General features: G+C 47.0%; 2 protein-coding genes across 4 annotated transcripts; one reads left to right on the top strand and one right to left on the bottom strand.

Moving 5' to 3' along the window:
• Nucleotides 1-2,877: 2,877 nt before the first annotated feature.
• On the top strand, nt 2,878-14,917 carry SLC25A35 (solute carrier family 25 member 35). Of its 3 annotated transcripts, XM_077165922.1 has the most exons (7): nt 2,878-3,048; nt 9,790-9,907; nt 11,160-11,729; nt 12,845-12,910; nt 13,314-13,466; nt 13,791-13,925; nt 14,092-14,917. In XM_077165922.1, exons 3-7 carry the CDS (start codon nt 11,355-11,357, stop codon nt 14,263-14,265), a joined length of 903 nt encoding a protein of 300 aa, XP_077022037.1. In that variant the 5' UTR covers nt 2,878-3,048; nt 9,790-9,907; nt 11,160-11,354; the 3' UTR covers nt 14,266-14,917. The 3 variants fall into 3 exon arrangements, with proteins under 3 accessions (XP_077022037.1, XP_077022039.1, XP_077022038.1); XM_077165924.1 differs by lacking the exons at nt 2,878-3,048; nt 9,790-9,907 and adding an exon at nt 10,754-10,943; XM_077165923.1 differs by lacking the exons at nt 2,878-3,048; nt 9,790-9,907; nt 13,314-13,466 and having other exon boundaries at nt 10,815-11,729.
• Nucleotides 14,667-16,208, bottom strand: RANGRF (RAN guanine nucleotide release factor). The gene is made up of 5 exons (XM_077165925.1): nt 15,883-16,208; nt 15,677-15,793; nt 15,333-15,489; nt 15,159-15,244; nt 14,667-14,948 (listed from the first exon to the last, which is right to left on the bottom strand). The coding sequence occupies exons 1-5, from the start codon at nt 15,957-15,959 to the stop codon at nt 14,825-14,827; spliced, it is 561 nt and encodes a 186-aa protein (XP_077022040.1). The 5' UTR covers nt 15,960-16,208; the 3' UTR covers nt 14,667-14,824.
• Between the last annotated feature and the right edge of the window lie 234 nt (nt 16,209-16,442).

Here is a 16,442-nt window from a genome sequence, read left to right as displayed (position 1 = left end):
ATGGAATTGAATCATCCCCACAGCCCACAACTACTCCTCTTGCTCTCCTTCTCTGCAGACCGTTTCCATAGTTCTGTTGATTCCACCAGTTTCCCATCAAACACGCACGCACACGCACACACAGAGCCAGACATCCAAACTCCCAGCTCTCACTCTAGATCCTTATGGGCCTCGGGGGAGAGGAAATTTCTCTGGGGGTGGCTCAGAGACCCTATCAAGAAAGCAAGATACACATTATGCTAAGTGAGACTAGCCAAAAACTAAAGGACAAATACTGTATGGTCTCATTGATATGAACTGACATTAGTGAATAAACTTGGAATATTTTGTTCGTAACAGAGACCATCAGGAGATAGAAATAGGGTAAGATACTGGGTAATTGGAGCTGAAGGGATACAGACTGTGCAACAGGACTGGATACAAAAACTCAGAAATGGACAGCACAATACTACCTAACTGTAATATAATTATGTTAAAACATTGAATGAAGCTGCATGTGATAATGATAGAGAGAGGAGGGCTGGGGACATATTGAAATCAGAAAGAAAGATAGATGTTAAAGATTGAGATGGTATAATCTAGGAATGCCTAGAGTGTATAATAATAGTGAAATGTACAAGGTACAATTTTAAAAATGTTTTTGCATGAGGAAGAACAAAGGAATATCATTATTGCAGGGTACTGAAAATAGATGGCAATTAATATTTTAAAATGTTGCCTTCTGTGTGAGACTAAAGCAAAAAATGTTTATTTGTTACGAAATTTATATTTTGACTAGCGCATTTCCTAATATAACTTATGTAGATAGTTTGATTGAACGCCATAAGTACTTGGAATCTCAGGTAGGACATGAGATTTTGTTGGTTTGTCCAGAGTGATGCCCCGATGAATCCCAGAGTGATTCGATCAGTGAGTGGAAAAGTATCTGCAAAGCCCCCTTCGGGGAGTGGTGAGAACGGGGAGAAATTCAACTTCCTCAAGTTGAATTCTTGATATTCTCACAAGCAGTGTGGACAACCAAAGCTATAGGCAGAGCCCCCAGTCTTGGGGTTTGTTCATATGAAACTTAACCCCGCAAAGGATAGGTCAAGTCTACTTAAAATTTAGGCCTAAGAGTCACCCCCAAGAAAGCTTCTTTTGTTGCTCAGATGTGGCCCCTCTCTCCAGCCAACACAACTAGCAGTCTCACCACCCTACCCCTCTCTACGTGGGACATGACTCCCAGGGGTATGGACCTTCCTGGCAACGTAGGACAGAGATCCTGGAATGAGCAGAGACTCAGCATCAAGGGATTGAGAAAAACCCCAGAATGAGCTGAGATTTAGCATCAAGGGATTGAGAAAACCTTCTCGACCAAAAGGGAGAAGAGTGAAATGAGACAAAGTGTGAATGGCTGAGAGATTCCAAACAGAGTTGAGGTTATCCTGGAGGTTATTCTTATGCATCAAGTAGATATCATCTTGTTATTCAAGATGTAATGGAGAGGCTGGAGGGAACTGCCTGAAAATGTAGAGCTGTGTTCCAGTAGCCATGTTTCTTGAGGATGATTGAATAATGATACAGCTGTCACAATGTGACTGTGTGATTGTGAAAACCTTGTGTCTGATGCTCCTTTTATCTACCATATCAACAAAGGAGTAGAACATATGCAATAAAAATACATAATAGGGGGAACAAATGCTAAAATAAATTTAGTTTAAATGCTAGTGATCAATGAAAGCAAGGGGTAAGGGGTATGATAGGTATAATCTTTTTTTTTCCTTTCCTGTGTTCGTTTTATTTCTTTTTCAGAATTAATGCAAATGTTCTAAGAAATGATGAATATGCAACTAAGTGATGATATTGTGAATTACTGATTATGTATGTTGTTTTATTTTGTTTCTTATTTTTTAAATTAATAAATAAATTTTAAAAAAAAGAAAGCAAGATACGCATATAGCCAATTGAACCCTGTTTTTGTTTGGACTGAAATGGGAAAATTATTACTAAATATTTTGCTGCTTACAAAAATAGCATCAGAAAATAACTCTTACCAAAAAGTACTGGTTATTGGCTACAAATGTGGATAGTATTTGGTACTGTGTTAAGCACTCCAGGTCTGCATGGGGACGTGGGGACTCAAGGGTGGGAGAAAGAGGAATTAGTGGGTTGGACAGATCCTTAGACCATCACCTCTGTCCTTCCCATCCCTCTGAGCTGATCTCCTCTGAGTTCTTTCTTTCTGGGCTTTTCATCTGCCTGTTGGGGAGAGACTCCTACAGCTCCCAAAGGCAGGGGTGCATATTTTGTGTTATCTGAAGTTCTCTGGAGTTACACTGAGAATGTTCTAACACTGCTGAAAAAGGAGTGTTCTGTTGCGCTCACTGCTCAAAGCAATAACCAAGATGAAAAAAAATGACTTCCCTGATCTATAAAAACCAACAGCTATTTATTTATGCCCCATCTCATTCCAAAAGAGAAACCGAGCTCTGAAAATCATAACATACAGCAGATTATTTGTGAATGAATATATTTATTTGTTGTACAATACCTTTGCAAAGATACTAAAGATTTTTAAGGTAATAATCCATTCTCCTGCCACCTCCCCAAAACAAGCGTTTTCTATTCTTCCATATTCCAAAGGTGCCACCATGCTTTCAATTCTGTATTCTGCCCCCTTCTCAGAGCATTGCCGGGTCACTATGTTTCCTGTTGCTTCCAGGAGGTGTAATGTGGCATCACCTACACTTTGCCAGCCTGCTAACCGCAGTCTCAGGCTTCCAGGAAACGCCCACACGTAGTCATGTGACTCCCGTGGGCTAACCAATCACAGAAGCCCCCTCTGGTCACCTGGCCCAAACTTGGCCAATCACAGTACCCCATTCCTCCTGCCTCTGAGACGGGCCCAGGCATGAGCAGGTCACCCGAAGCCAGGGCTCCATACCTGGACCTCTGAGAAGGAGAACCCTCTCCTCCAAGGTCACAAGGCAGACCATGGCAGTCTGAAGTTGTCGGTGGCTTGGCCGGCCTGGGTCTCCCTTCGTCCACGAATGAAGACATCAGTCAGTAGTGAGAGAAATGAGCCCCGTGCCTGAGGGAAGCAGAGCCAAGAGATGGGGGGTGGGGGTGGGGGTGGGGGTTAACCGCATCACTTGAGCCCCTTGGACTTCCCAGTTACTTGAGCCACTGCATTCCCTTATTCCCTTTTGTGCTTCAGTTAGAGCTGGGTTTGTCATTCACTGCTGAAAAGAATCTTGACAGTTAAAATTCATTTCCTGGGTCCCGGACATTTCGGCCATTACAAATAATATTGCAGTGAATATTTTGTGCAAAAAAAATCCAAACAAAAACACTTTCAATTTGAAATATTCTTAATGAAGTAACTCTAGGAGCTTCAATGTGATTGGTTTTGATTTTGCTTGGAGATTTGCTTCTGGAAGGATGGAGTGAAATTTCAGATGTCTGCCTCGTCGCTTTTCCTCCACATCAGGTAGCCTCAAGTCTCTCTCAGTCTCCTTTAAGACACTCACCAGGTGACCAGGAAAGGTTTCATGCAGGAGGGGCACTACTGTCCCCTAAAGATCAGGTAGAGTTTGGCCAGGCCAAGAAGCAAGAGGCAATGGGTGACCATTTTGGGAGAGAGCAGGGAAGCTCAGGCACAGTGAAAGGGGAAAGCGGGTTTATTCAAGGAAAGGAAGCTCAGCTGAACTGAAGAAGAGATGAGGCTGGAGGAACAGGTAGAGGTTACATTGTGGGCAGCAAGGCAGAGCTTAACAGGTGGTGGGCAATCACTGAAGGTTTCTGAGCAGGTGGGGAGTGAACGGTTATGATTTAACCAGTCCCACATCCAGTTCTTCCATTCTGTGACTTGCTTTGATCAATAGAACATGGAGAAAGTGGCACTGAGCCAGTCTGGGGCTAGACCTTAAGAGGACTGGCAGCTTCTGTTTTATTGTCTTAGGAGCCAGCCTCCAAGTAATAAGGTATGGGTTAGACTCCTGAATGACCAGAGACCCCATGGAGGAAAGCCAAGGTGCCCCCGCCATTGGCTACACCACAGTGTTAGGCACAAGAGCAAGGCCAACTTGGGATCCTCCAGCCCTGTCAAGCACCTGAGCTGACAACACCTGGGGCATCCCCTCCACCAGGCCACCAAGTTTGGGGTGATTTGTTAGGCAGCAGTATATAATGAAAATATTCTTTTTCACTTGGGATACTAGAATGGTGGAACACAGGCCTGGAGCCACCGGTGGCCATCAGTGAGATAGCCTGAGAATGAAACCAACACAGGGAGAGGTAGAGGAAGACAGATTTGAGTCCCTGGATCCTAGTGGTTTGAAGTCATATCTGTGTTCACACTTTTCAGTTATGTGATGCAATAAATTCCTTTTCTGTAAGCTAGTTTGAGGTTCGAGTTGAATTTCTATCAATTACAACTAAAAAAGAACCTTGCGGGGGGACCTTATAATGAAAGAGTTGTTGAGCCCAACTGGCTTCCAATAAGGCCAGGACATCGAAGGCCAATGGAACCCTTTGAGGAGTACAAAATACATGGGCCTTTTTTCTGTCTGGAAACCTGTAACGGGTAGGTGGTACAAATCAGGATGGGGGTGGTGAAGAAACCTGGCCTGCCTAGGAACATATGCGGGTTCTAATTTAGGTGATGATAGACAGGCAGAGTCTGTGAAATGCCACCAGGGGGAGTCTGTGCACTTCAGGTGTCAGGGCCTTCAGCCAAAGTAAGCCCAAGAGTTTCCAGACCAGGCCAGCGCAGAAATGTCAAACATAGATCCTCAGCCCTCCAAGCCTCTGCACTGGTCCCCCTCCCCTCTTTATGGCACCACTCTTTGTCTCAGAAACCTGGATCCTTTGCATCCCCTGCTCCACGCCTGTCAAATCTGTCTCTGGGTATTCATACCCAAGAGAAAATAACAACTTAGCAATCAAACGTTGCATTGGTCAAAGAAGACACATAAGCCAACAAAACAGAATACAGCCCAGAAATAGACCCACACACATACAGTCAACTAATCTTTGACAAAGGAACACAGATAATCCAATGAAGAAAGGATAGTCTTTTCAACAAAATGGCACTGGAAAAATTCGTTGTCCACATGCAAACAAACAAATTAAAAGAGATCTAGATGCAGACCTTACATCATTCATAAAAATTAACTCCGAACAGATCACAGTAAAACTTGAAACTATAAAGCATCTAGAAGAAAACGGGAAAATCTAGGTAATCTTGAGTTTGGCAATAAGTTTTTAGATTACAACTCAAAAAAATCCCAGTCATGAAGAGGAAGAAGAAAAAAGTTATGTCGGATTTGACTATACACAACTGTTACAAGAATGAAAAGACAAGCCACAGACTGTGAGAAAATATTTGCACAACACATATCTGTCAGAGGATTTGTATCCAAGATGTACAAAGAACTCTTAAAATCAGCAATAGGAAAACAACCTAAAAATTTTAAATTTTCTCCAAGATCTGAACGGACACCTCATCACAGAAGATATACAGATAGAAAATAAGCATATGAAAAGGTGCTCAACATCCTTTGTCATCAGGGAACTGCAAATTAAAACAACAGGGAGATAGCACTAGACACCTATTAGAATGGCTAAAATACAAACTGTCAATACCAATTGCTGGGAGGATGCAGCAAGAACTCTTGTCCATTGCTGATGGGAATGAAAATTTTGAAAGACAGTTTGGCAATTTCTTACAAATATAATTTCTTACCATACGATGCAGTGATCATACTCATAGGTATTTACACAGCTCATTTAAAGACTTACATCTTCATAAAAGCCTGCATGCAAATGTTTGTAGCAGCTTTATTCATAATTGCCCAGAACTGGAAGAAACAGTATGTCCTTCAATATATGAATGGATAAACAAACTATGGTATTTCCATACAATGGATCATTCAATGTTAAGAAATAAGCGATCAAGTTATGATAAGACATAGGTGAACATTAAATGCCTATTGCTTAGTAAAAGAAGCCAGTTTGAAATGGCTATATATTGTATGACTCCAATGATAGGACATTCTGAGAAATGCAAAACTAAAGAGAAATCACAAACATCAGTGGTAGTGAGAGAGAGTTGAATAAGTGAAACACAGGAGATTTGTTTTAGGGTGGTATTTTAGTTTCCTGGCTGCTAAAACAAATACCATACAGTGGGTTGGCTTAAACAACAGGAATATATTGGCTACTAGTTTTGAGGCCAGGAGCATTCCAAAATCAAGGCATTGGCAAAGTGATACTTTCTCCCAGGAGACTGTGGTATTTTGGGACTGGCTACCAGCCATCCTTAAGGCTTTGGCTTTTCTGTCCCATTGTAACCACTGACTGACTGGCAATGGTGCCAGCTGAGCCCCCATCCAGGTTCAGGGTCCCGCTACTAAAGGAATATAGACAAATGAGAGGACCAGTAGGAATACGTAGTAAAGTTGATTAAGGAGAAAGTATATGTTAAAGACGTAAACATGGACGTGCCCAAGGGAGGACATGCACTGAGTGGAGTGTGTTAGCATGTTTTATAGGAAAGTTTTACTGGCACAGGGTTTCCATAGCAACCTTTGGATGCCAGATGTCTTCTTTGTTCTAGGAGGAGGTAGCTATGGGAATTTGTCGTTTATTGTCACATACCTAAAATTTGTCTTTGGGAAGATATTTAACAATCTTTATGACCTTATGCTTCCTGTCATTAACTAAGAATTTGCATTGGGCCCACCATTTTACAAGCGGTTTTTGGTTTGGGGAGGTTTCACTGGTTTGGGGAGGTTTCCGGGCTTTAGGAGAAATTTTTGTCCCAGGAAATTTACAGCTGAAGTTTCATTCTTTTTTTTTTTGCACTAGATAAGAAATAAGGGACTTGCAGTTGTCTGTTAACTCTTTCGGAGCTGAATTTTTAAGTAAGCAGGGACTTGCAGTTGTCTTATTTTATACTGCTTCACCAGGGCAATGCAAGTGGTGATGTCTTCTTTTTCTGCTAGGTTCTGTTGACTCCCAGCTTCTTGTTGGAAGTGTTTGAAGCTGTTTGCACCCCCTAGAAAAACATATTCTTAGATTTAATCAATTCCTGGAGGGTGAGCCCATTGTAAGCAGGACGTTTTTGATGAGGTTAGGTCTGTTAAGGTGAGGCCCTCCTCAGTTAGGATGGGTCTTAAGCCTATTACCGGAGTCCTTTATATGCTGAGTGAAATTCAGATAGAGAAAGCCACAGGAAACAAGAGGCTGACAGAACCTAGAAGAATCCAGAAGATGCCTCCTTTTGCATTACCATGCGATGGAGGAGCCAAAGATGGCTAGCAGCCATCCAGAACACGTCTTTAAGAAGAAAGTAGTGCCTAGATGCTGCCTTGGTTTGGACTTTCTTTTGGCATCAAAACTCATGAGCTAATAAATTCCCGCTGTTTAACCCAACCCATTTCATGATATTTTCTTGAGCATCCCAGGAAACTAAAACAACTGGTATCAAAGTAAATGAGATTGTTATAGATTTAGACTGTCAAATTCAATCCCCATGGTAGCTATAAAGAAAATATCCGAGAATATAAGCTCATAGAAACAGAATTTAGAGTACAGGTTACCAGAGGTGGGGGCAAGGGCAATGGAGAATTAACGCATAATGGGTGTAGGGTTTTTGTTTGGAGAGATGGGAAAATTTTAGTCATGGAAGGTGGTGAGGGAATCGCAAGGTTGTGAATGTCATTGATTCCATTGAATGGTATGCTTGGGAGTGGTTGAGATAGAAAAGTTTATGTTGTATTTATGTCCTCACAATTAAACAAAAAGAAAAAAAGTACTAAAGAGACAATGATAATGAAATAACCAAATGCAATATATGGATTGAGACCCAGCAAGGAAGGAGAAAAGGCTCAAAGGGTCATTATTGGGACATAGGAAAAAAATTGGAGTTTAGACATGTTAAATAGCTTGACCTTGATAACTGCACTTAAGGTGTTTATATTAAGTGAATATCCTTGTTCTTAGGAAATGTACAGAGCAGTATTAAGTGTTTAAGGAGCATGATACTTACACTTAAGGGTTGACAAAATGGATTCATAGGTATAAAATTATATAGAGAAAGCCCTGGAGACCCCTCAGAGCCAAAAAAAATCTATGTCCTATTTCTTTGTGTTCCCTCTTAAGTTTCCTTTTGTTATCTTTGAAATTTGAAATCCCTACCAAGGCAGCTGACCCAGTTAACCAATCAAGCCCCTAGATCACTACACTGGACCCAATACAAAATAAAGCCCCGCTGCCCTAAACCTCCCCCTATAAGATGTACAACTCCCTGTCTAATCAACAGCAGTCAAGCTAACTTCCTTTTTATGACTCTGAAAATCATTTGCTTTACCTGGAATATCAAAGCTACTTCCATTTTTACATGTGATCAGACTTCCTTGCTGCAGCAAAACTTTGGGTGTCCAGGATAAAATGCTGTAATCTGCAAACTCCATTCCAATTAGTCTTTTGACAATAATAGATGGAATGTCAAATGTGACAAAATGTTAAAATTGGTGGTTCTGGGTATCTGGGTTGTAGGGATGTGTTGGAGTTCTCTGTATGAGGTTTGTATTATTTTTGTAACGGTCCTGTTAAGTTTGAAAGTATTTCAAAATAAAAAGTTAAAACAACAAAAACAGTGAAAGGGTGAAAAACAGTCACAGCCAAGAGGAACCTAAGGAGATATGATAACTTAAAGCACTGTGGAATTAGAGATAGGCTCTGGCAACAACAAAAAAGGATATTAGGTAAAAATTCCGGAGGAAGTTGAATATCTCTGGAACATCTGGATATTAAAGATCAAAGGTTTAGGTTAGTGCTTCTAAAACTTTAGCACATATTAGAACAACCTGTAAGGCTTGTTAAAACACAGATTGCCAGGCTTCATCTCCAGAGTTTCTGATTCAGGAGTTCTGGGGTGGGGCCAGAATATTTGCATTTCTACTAAATTTCGTTGCAGCTTCTCCAGGGACCATACTTTGAGAACCACGGTTGTAAGCTATACTATGATGAATTTTATCCCGGGCAGCAGGTTGAGGAGGTACTTGGCGAGCATTCCTTGGAAATTTTCTGGGGGCTCTTTCAGAGCCTATCCTGAGGTGGTGAGAAGAGTCATCACCCCTCCTGCCTTTTCGGCCAGATTGAAAGGCAAACCAGTCAGATCTGGCCCCAGGGCGCCCAGGAATGCCCAGTCTTGAGGAGATTGACAGTAAATAAATGCTAACCAAAAGTGATTGAATGCAAACATAGGCTAAAATATATTGGGTAGATGGAACTAATAGCACTAAGTGAGAGGGAGGGATAAGGGGTACGGTATGTATGAGTTTTTTTTCTTTTTATTTCTTTTTCTGAAATGATGCAAATGCTCTAAGAAATGATCATGGTGATGAATATACAACTATGTGACGATATTGTGAGTTATTGATTATATACCAAGAATGGAATGACGATATGGTAAAACTGTTCATGCTTGTATGTTATTATGTTTAAAAAGAATTTTTTTTTAAGTGATTGAATGCAAATATTTGAGTAGCAAAGCAGAATGGCAATGGCTGAATATGGAGAATCTGGGAAAGCTTCATGGGTTGGGAGAGTTGCTGCTCTGCTCAAGGTGAAAAATGCCTCGGAGCTCAATGAATGAAGGGGGGAAGGGCATTCCAGGAAGTGGGAACAAAATACACAAAAGCAGAAGTTTAATGGTCCTTGACTTCTCAGGAAATCTGATTGAGACCCCAACACCCTTCAATTCTGTAGTCACCAGAGATATTACCCATTCCCATTTTACAGAGGAGGCTCTGAGACGGTAAGAAACCTATTTAAAGTCGTCCGGCTGGTAAGCAGGAAGACCCAACGTTGAACTCGGTTGGCGCATTGAGCTTAAGCCTCATGGCTGCCTCTCACACAGGTGAGCTCTCTAATGCCCCCTCCCACCCCAAAGTGCATCCCCTATCCCCAGCCTTCTTTCTGCACGCCTTCTCCCTCAACCCTTCTGTCCGTTCCCCCGGTCGTGGAATTTCTCGGAAATTCTTTCATGATTAACCATGCACAAACTCATCAACTGGTCCCCTTGTTCAGAATCTCAGGAGCCTTCCCGTCACTAGCTGGCCCTGTTTAACCCAAGCCCAGCTGTAGAGGGGATCCAAAGCCTTGCCCTTAGCTTGCCTGCCTTGGCCTGCTTGTGAAGATCAAAACAGTTTATGGGTGTATTCACACTCCCTCACCAGCCTTCAGGCCTGTCTCCCTGCGTGCCAACATCCAGCCACACCTTCCAGGGTGCAACAACCTAGACACTCAGCCCCAGGAGACATGTCCCGTCCAGCAGGTGGGGCCGTGCTTCCGGGCTCTCCGTCAGCTAGAGCCGGAGCAAAGTAGGGAGTGGACCTAAAGTCAGGCTAGGCCACCCAGCTCTGAACTGGGAGAGAAAACCAGAGGGGAGCCCTCCGCCCTCTGGAGGAGCAGCACCCACACACTCTACTGGGGATCTACTGCCTCCGCGCTCAGCCTCTGCTTCCGTCCAGGAACCCGGAGTCCAACTTCTCCTCGCCTGTGAAAGACACCTGCGCCCCCAAGCACCTCCCCGGAGCTCCGAGTCGGCTTTTGGGCCCAGCCTTGGGGCCGGGGCGGGGAGAGTTAACGCCAACCTCCTTTCGGCGGATTCCCGGGGCCGAGTCGCCTAGGGCGCCTCCCATTTGGCTACGGAACCGGCTTGGTGCTGATTGGCTGCAGGGTTCGTCGATGGCTCGCGGAGGCTCCCCATTGGCCGCGCTCCAGAGACTGGAGTTTGGTGGCCGGGCCTCCGCTGTCTACCCCGGGCCAAGCTGCTGAGGGCGGCGGAGCTGCCTGGGAACCGTCATCCCTGGCCGGACTCCCGGCTTCCTTCTAGGATCCAGATCTTGCTGTCTCGGAGACACCACCGGATCCTTTTCCTCCTTAACCTGCTGGTTTTCTTTTTCCTTCCTCTCCCTGGCTCCCATCTCCCAACTCTGCGTTTCCCTTCCCTGCTCCCGGGCCTCGCGGCTGGCCATCGCCGGCCAGCATCCACCTGCCGACCTCTTGGCTCCTACCCATCCTTGACCCCAAACCCCGTGGCCAGCAGGACCCTGTCATAGCCTTCTCACCAGACTGTCCTAAACTCCTCTTTCTTCCCTTTTTGCCAGCTCCTGACTCCCAAAGTGCAGCCAACTCGCTTGACACTTGGCTCTGGCATTTTCGACTCCAGACCTCCAAAATTCCTACCTCCTGCAAGCTGGACTACTGAAACTGAGATCTCCCCCCTGACTTCCGACCCCCTTTCTGAGGCTGATTTTGACTTTCTTAACTCCTGGGCCTGTTTCCATCAGCTCTGCCCTGCCATGGACTTCTTGCTGAGCGGCCTAGCAGCCTGTGGAGCCTGTGTGTTCACCAATCCCCTGGAGGTGGTGAAGACCAGGATGCAGTTGCAGGGGGAATTGCAGGCCCGTGGCACCTACCAGCGGCATTACCGAAATGTTTTCCATGCCTTTTTCACCATCGGCAAGGTGGATGGCCTGACTGCCCTGCAGAAGGGCCTGACCCCTGCCCTCATATACCAGTTCTTGATGAATGGCATTCGACTGGGCACCTATGGGCTAGCTGAAGCTGGAGGCTACCTGCACACCGCCGAAGGCGCCCTCAGTCCTGTCCGCAGTGCAGCAGCTGGGGCCCTGGCTGGGGTCCTGGGAGCCTACTTGGGGAGCCCCATCTACATGGTGAGAAGAGGGGTCCTGCCTGGGGCCTTCAGGGCAAACCCTTGGTGCAGGGTGGGGGCCTGGGCCTTCACAAGGGCAAATGTAGTAGGGTGCTGTCCCAGGGCAAGCAGGGAAGGGTGTCAAGAAGAATGTGGGCAGGTTTTGGGGTCTTTTGATCTATCATTACACACACATCCAATGGACCACAATTGAGTGTGTTGGTTGAGATTACGACTTGGAACAAACCTATCTGGGGTTCAGATCCTAGCACTGAAAAGTACTAGTTGTTGAGCTTCAGTTGCCAAATCCATAAAACGGAGATAACTGTGATTGTTGGAAGTATCGAGTGAGATAAATGAGATAATAATACATGTAAAGCACTGTTGCACATCCTGGTACATAGTTAAGTATGGTTTTATCATTTTATAATCATTATTTGATATTGAGTTCGTCCGTGGCTTTGGGTAGTGGAGGATGAGGAATTTGCATAACATACATCAAGGAGTATAGGGAGAGGATCCTAGGCAGAATTACAACCTCAGAGTCTGCCCCTTTGAGTAGAAGGTGTGGGAAAGGTCCAGAGTCTGAGGCCCAGAGAGGGGAAGAGACTGGCTCAAGGCCACACAACGGGTTATTGCTAGCGGCAGGCCCTGCTTAGTGCCCCCCTAGAAAGACACCAAGAGACACTATGTTCTGTAGAGGGAAAGCCAAGCTGATCTCATTCCCAGGGTGTTAAGATTCTACCCTCACAGTCTGCCCCAAAATCTGATGGTCATGATTGTTGCTGGAGATTTGGTCTGGGAATGGCAACAGGCAAGAGAGATTCAACATGCAATCTTGTCTAAGGAAGTCTTGGGAAATTCTCTGTCCTCTCCATCCTCCACCCCAGCTCCCAAGGGAAGGAGGATATGGAGGGGGTGGGGTGTCTTGCAGCGGTAGGAGATCCATCCCCTGGGACTGCAGCCAAGGGACAGAGTCTCATGACCAGTTTGTTTAGTGAGAACAACAATAATTAACAGATTAAAAAGATATTCTTTGCTGAACACTAGAGGACATGTGAGGGGATCTAGCATTGGGTTTTTTGAGGTGGAAGTACGGCCACTGGGGCATAGGCTGTGATACTGTCTTGTTTGCAGGTGAAGACACACCTACAGGCCCAGACAGCTACAGAAATTGCTGTAGGGCACCAGTATAAGCATCAGGTGAGGGTTTCCCACATCCTTCCACTGCAATCCCTGCCCTTTCTCCTCCATTTTCTCCCTAACCCCAACTACTGTTCGGCCCAGCCCATCAGTTCAGCTCTACTCTGCCCCTTCCAGCATGTACCCCACTTCCTCCAGTCTTCTGCACCTGCTCCTCTCATCTCATTCTCCTGATTTGCTAATGTCCTCACCTTCACATATCCTCCCCTTATTCTGGGGTGGGTAGGGAGGGAACAACAGGATGGGGACCACCTGGGGACCAACATTCTGGCTCTAAACCCACATGAAACTGGTTGTCTAGACAATTGTGCCTGTTAAGAACCCCTCCTTGGCAATATTAGAAGGTGGTGGCCCGTGATGCTGGGGTGACTGAACCCTGCCCCCATGGTCTTCCTCCCACCAGGGCATGTTTCAGGCGCTAACCCAGATTGGCCAGAAACATGGTCTGGTGGGGTTGTGGCGTGGGTCCGTGGGTGCCCTGCCCCGAGTTATCGTCGGCTCCTCCACCCAGCTCTGCACCTTCACATCCACCAAGGACCTCATAACTCAGTGGGAGGTACTGCCTGGGATTGGGGGGGCGGGGGAGAGCAAGCCGAGGCGCGTCCTAGTGGGGGCAGTGCCAGCATTCAAATGTGAGGGAGCAGGAGGCTGGAAGGCTTGGCGATTGTCGATTCTTTGTCACTCTCTCCCAGGAGTATCCAAGTTCTCAGGGCACCCTGCCCCTCCTCCTTTCCCAGCATCATCACACTGTGCTATAAGTGATGGAGTGGAAGCACCCTGAATTACCAGCTCTCCACTGCATCTCCAGCCCAGGGCCTGCCCCGTCCTAGGTAGTGAGTGTTTGGCTAGTTGATGACACACTTCCTCCATCCCCCCTTAGGTGTTTCCTCCCCAGAGCTGGAAGGTGGCTCTGGCAGCAGCTATGGTGAGTGGCATTGTGGTGGTCCTGGCCATGACACCTTTTGATGTGGTCAGCACAAGGCTCTACAGTCAGCCCACAGATGGTCAGGGCAAGGTAAGCGAGTGCTCGGGAGTGCTGGCAGGTAGGGAAAGCTAAGGAGTGGAGGAAACAGCTCGTGGGTGCAGGTGGGGCAGCCTAAAGTGCAGCCTGCAGGTGAGGCCCCTGCTGGGCTCTGAAACTCCTTCCCTGTGCTCTTTCTCCCTATCCAACCTGCTCGCAGGGCCTCATGTACCGGGGAATACTGGATGCTCTGCTGCAGACAGCTCGGACGGAGGGCCTTTTTGGCATGTACAAGGGTTTAGGTGCCTCCTACTTCCGCCTCGGCCCCCACACCATCCTCTCCCTCTTCTTCTGGGACCAGCTGCGCTTCCTCTATTACAAGTACACCAAATAATAGCCCTCCTCTTCCCCACACTCCACCAAACCGGCATGACTTGGACACTTCTGTCTTTACTACTAGGTTGAGGTGACTTGTGACCAGCTGACCTTTCTTTTATTCTAAGGGGAAAGCCAACCCAACCCAAATTCTTATCTGTTTTCTCAGGGTTGAATCACTATATAAGGGATAGTTTCCCTCCCTCCTTCCTTGGGTGTGGCTGTTAACCTGTCCCCACACCCCTGTAGTCTTTATATCCCTCTCTCAGGGCTGAACCAGTCACCCCAAAGTATTTCCTCCCTCTTTCCACTGTTGGTTTTGGGTCCCTCCTGCTCCCATGCACAGCTTAAACTCCCCTGTCTAAGACCAAAAGGAACTGGGGGGACTCAGATGTCCTGTTAGATGCAATGGCACAGAGATTATATTGATTATAAAGCCAGTTTATTTCTGCAGAGAGGAGATGTCTTATGTTTATACACAGGGAAGGAACAAGGGAAACTCAGCCATCCAACACCTTGTTCCCCTCCAGAAATGAGCTCCTCATTCCTGAGCAGCATCATGCAATGCTTTGGTGTTTTTACTGGGGACCAAAGATGTTGGGATCGTGAAGGGTCAGACTAGTCACCAGCTGCTCAAAGTCATCCAGACTCCAAGGTGGGGATGACAGGTTTTCAGGGCCAAGAGATGACCTGATCTCAGGACTTGGAGGTGGGGGAACAGATGGAGAGAAAAGAACATCTTTGAAGCCTCCGGCATAGAAATTCCAACTTTCAGTTCTCGAGGGACCCCAAACCTCTGGCCCATTCCTGCTTCCCTGGAGGAGTCCAGCAGCCGGTCTCTCTGTTTTGCCCCTTCCAGCCCCATTTCCAGGGATTCCATCAGTGGACACCCACCCTTTCCTTTCTCCTTACCATGAATGATTGAAAGTGAGCAAGAGATCAGTCTGGTACTGGGGCAGCCGCAGCAATGCCTGATGCAGTGTCACATCCTTTGCTATCTAAAGAGATCAGATTCAGGATGCTTGCTGGGGGCCCCTAGGACCATCCTCACCCTCCCAGAACATCCCACACTCCTCTAGCTTTCACCTGCTGATTTTCCTTAGCCACCTGCTGCTTGCCAGAGAGGACCCAGGCTTCTTGACAGCAGTTCCTCAGGGCTAGGTTCTCCACAGGGAGGCGCTGTACAGCTTCCACTTGTACCGCCCTGGCTCCCTGCACCCCACCAACGTCCTCAAAATGGTACCTGGGGTGGGGATGGGGTGTAGGGTCAGAAAGGGGCATCTTTCCCCGCCCCCTTTAAGGCTAGGCTTTCCTCACTTCCGGTGGTACAGCCCTTGGATTTCTCATTATGCAGATTAACTGCCCCACGCCCCGCCCACCCCGTCGGCTCTGGCCCTCCTATTGGCCCGCCGCGGGCCCGCCTTCCTCACCGTGCAGCCGCTTCTCCCTGCACGTGAGCCTGAAGCTCCAGAAGTTCTACGATCAGGCTCTGATCTGTCTCGCGATGGCAGAAAACTTCTTGATTGTCCGGGACCGGTCGGAGGTCGCTGGGGAGGGGTGAGGCGGTCCTTGGTTGGCTCCAGCCTCTTCCCACAGCCCACCCGGTCAGCCTCCAAAGTCGCCCCGGCCTTCTTACCTTACATCAATGGCCCCGAGGGGAAGCATGGCGGAGAAGGCGCCTCCGAACAGCGGATGGTCACGTGTGGGCTCCATGAGCCTGAGAGTGTATATTAGAGGGGTGCGGGCGGTACCACCTGAAGTAACATGACATTACATTCCGGGTTTCATAGCTACCACCGCCATCTCGGTTCCTTGGCTCCCGGTTTCTTTAAGACTTGGCCCCGCCCTGTGCTGCGCTGGCCAATCAGCGCCTGCGCCTTGGGAGCGGGGTAGAGGTCAGCGGAGCTGTTCGCGGAAGTCACGCTCCTCGCCTGCGACCCCGCAAGACGGCTGGTCTACTTCCGGGCCAAGGATTCGAGTTGGGGTTTATGACGCCCTTGGGGTCACGTGCCCGCGCCCGCCAGTCCCCTCCCGTTAAAGGGGTCTCGCACTTTCTACGTCCTTAGGGACAGTTGCTCGTCTAAGGGGCGCATGCCTAGGTAGGGATCTCCCACTTCTCTCCCGGAGTCCTCTTGACCGCTAATGGGCTGCCAACCAGACCGCCAATTTCTGGATCTGGCGTGCGGAATTAGTGGC

The sequence above is a fragment of the Tamandua tetradactyla genome, chromosome 6 (assembly GCF_023851605.1).
Source record: "Tamandua tetradactyla isolate mTamTet1 chromosome 6, mTamTet1.pri, whole genome shotgun sequence".
Lineage (NCBI taxonomy): Eukaryota > Metazoa > Chordata > Mammalia > Pilosa > Myrmecophagidae > Tamandua > Tamandua tetradactyla.
This window is presented reverse-complemented; position numbering and strand designations above follow the sequence as displayed.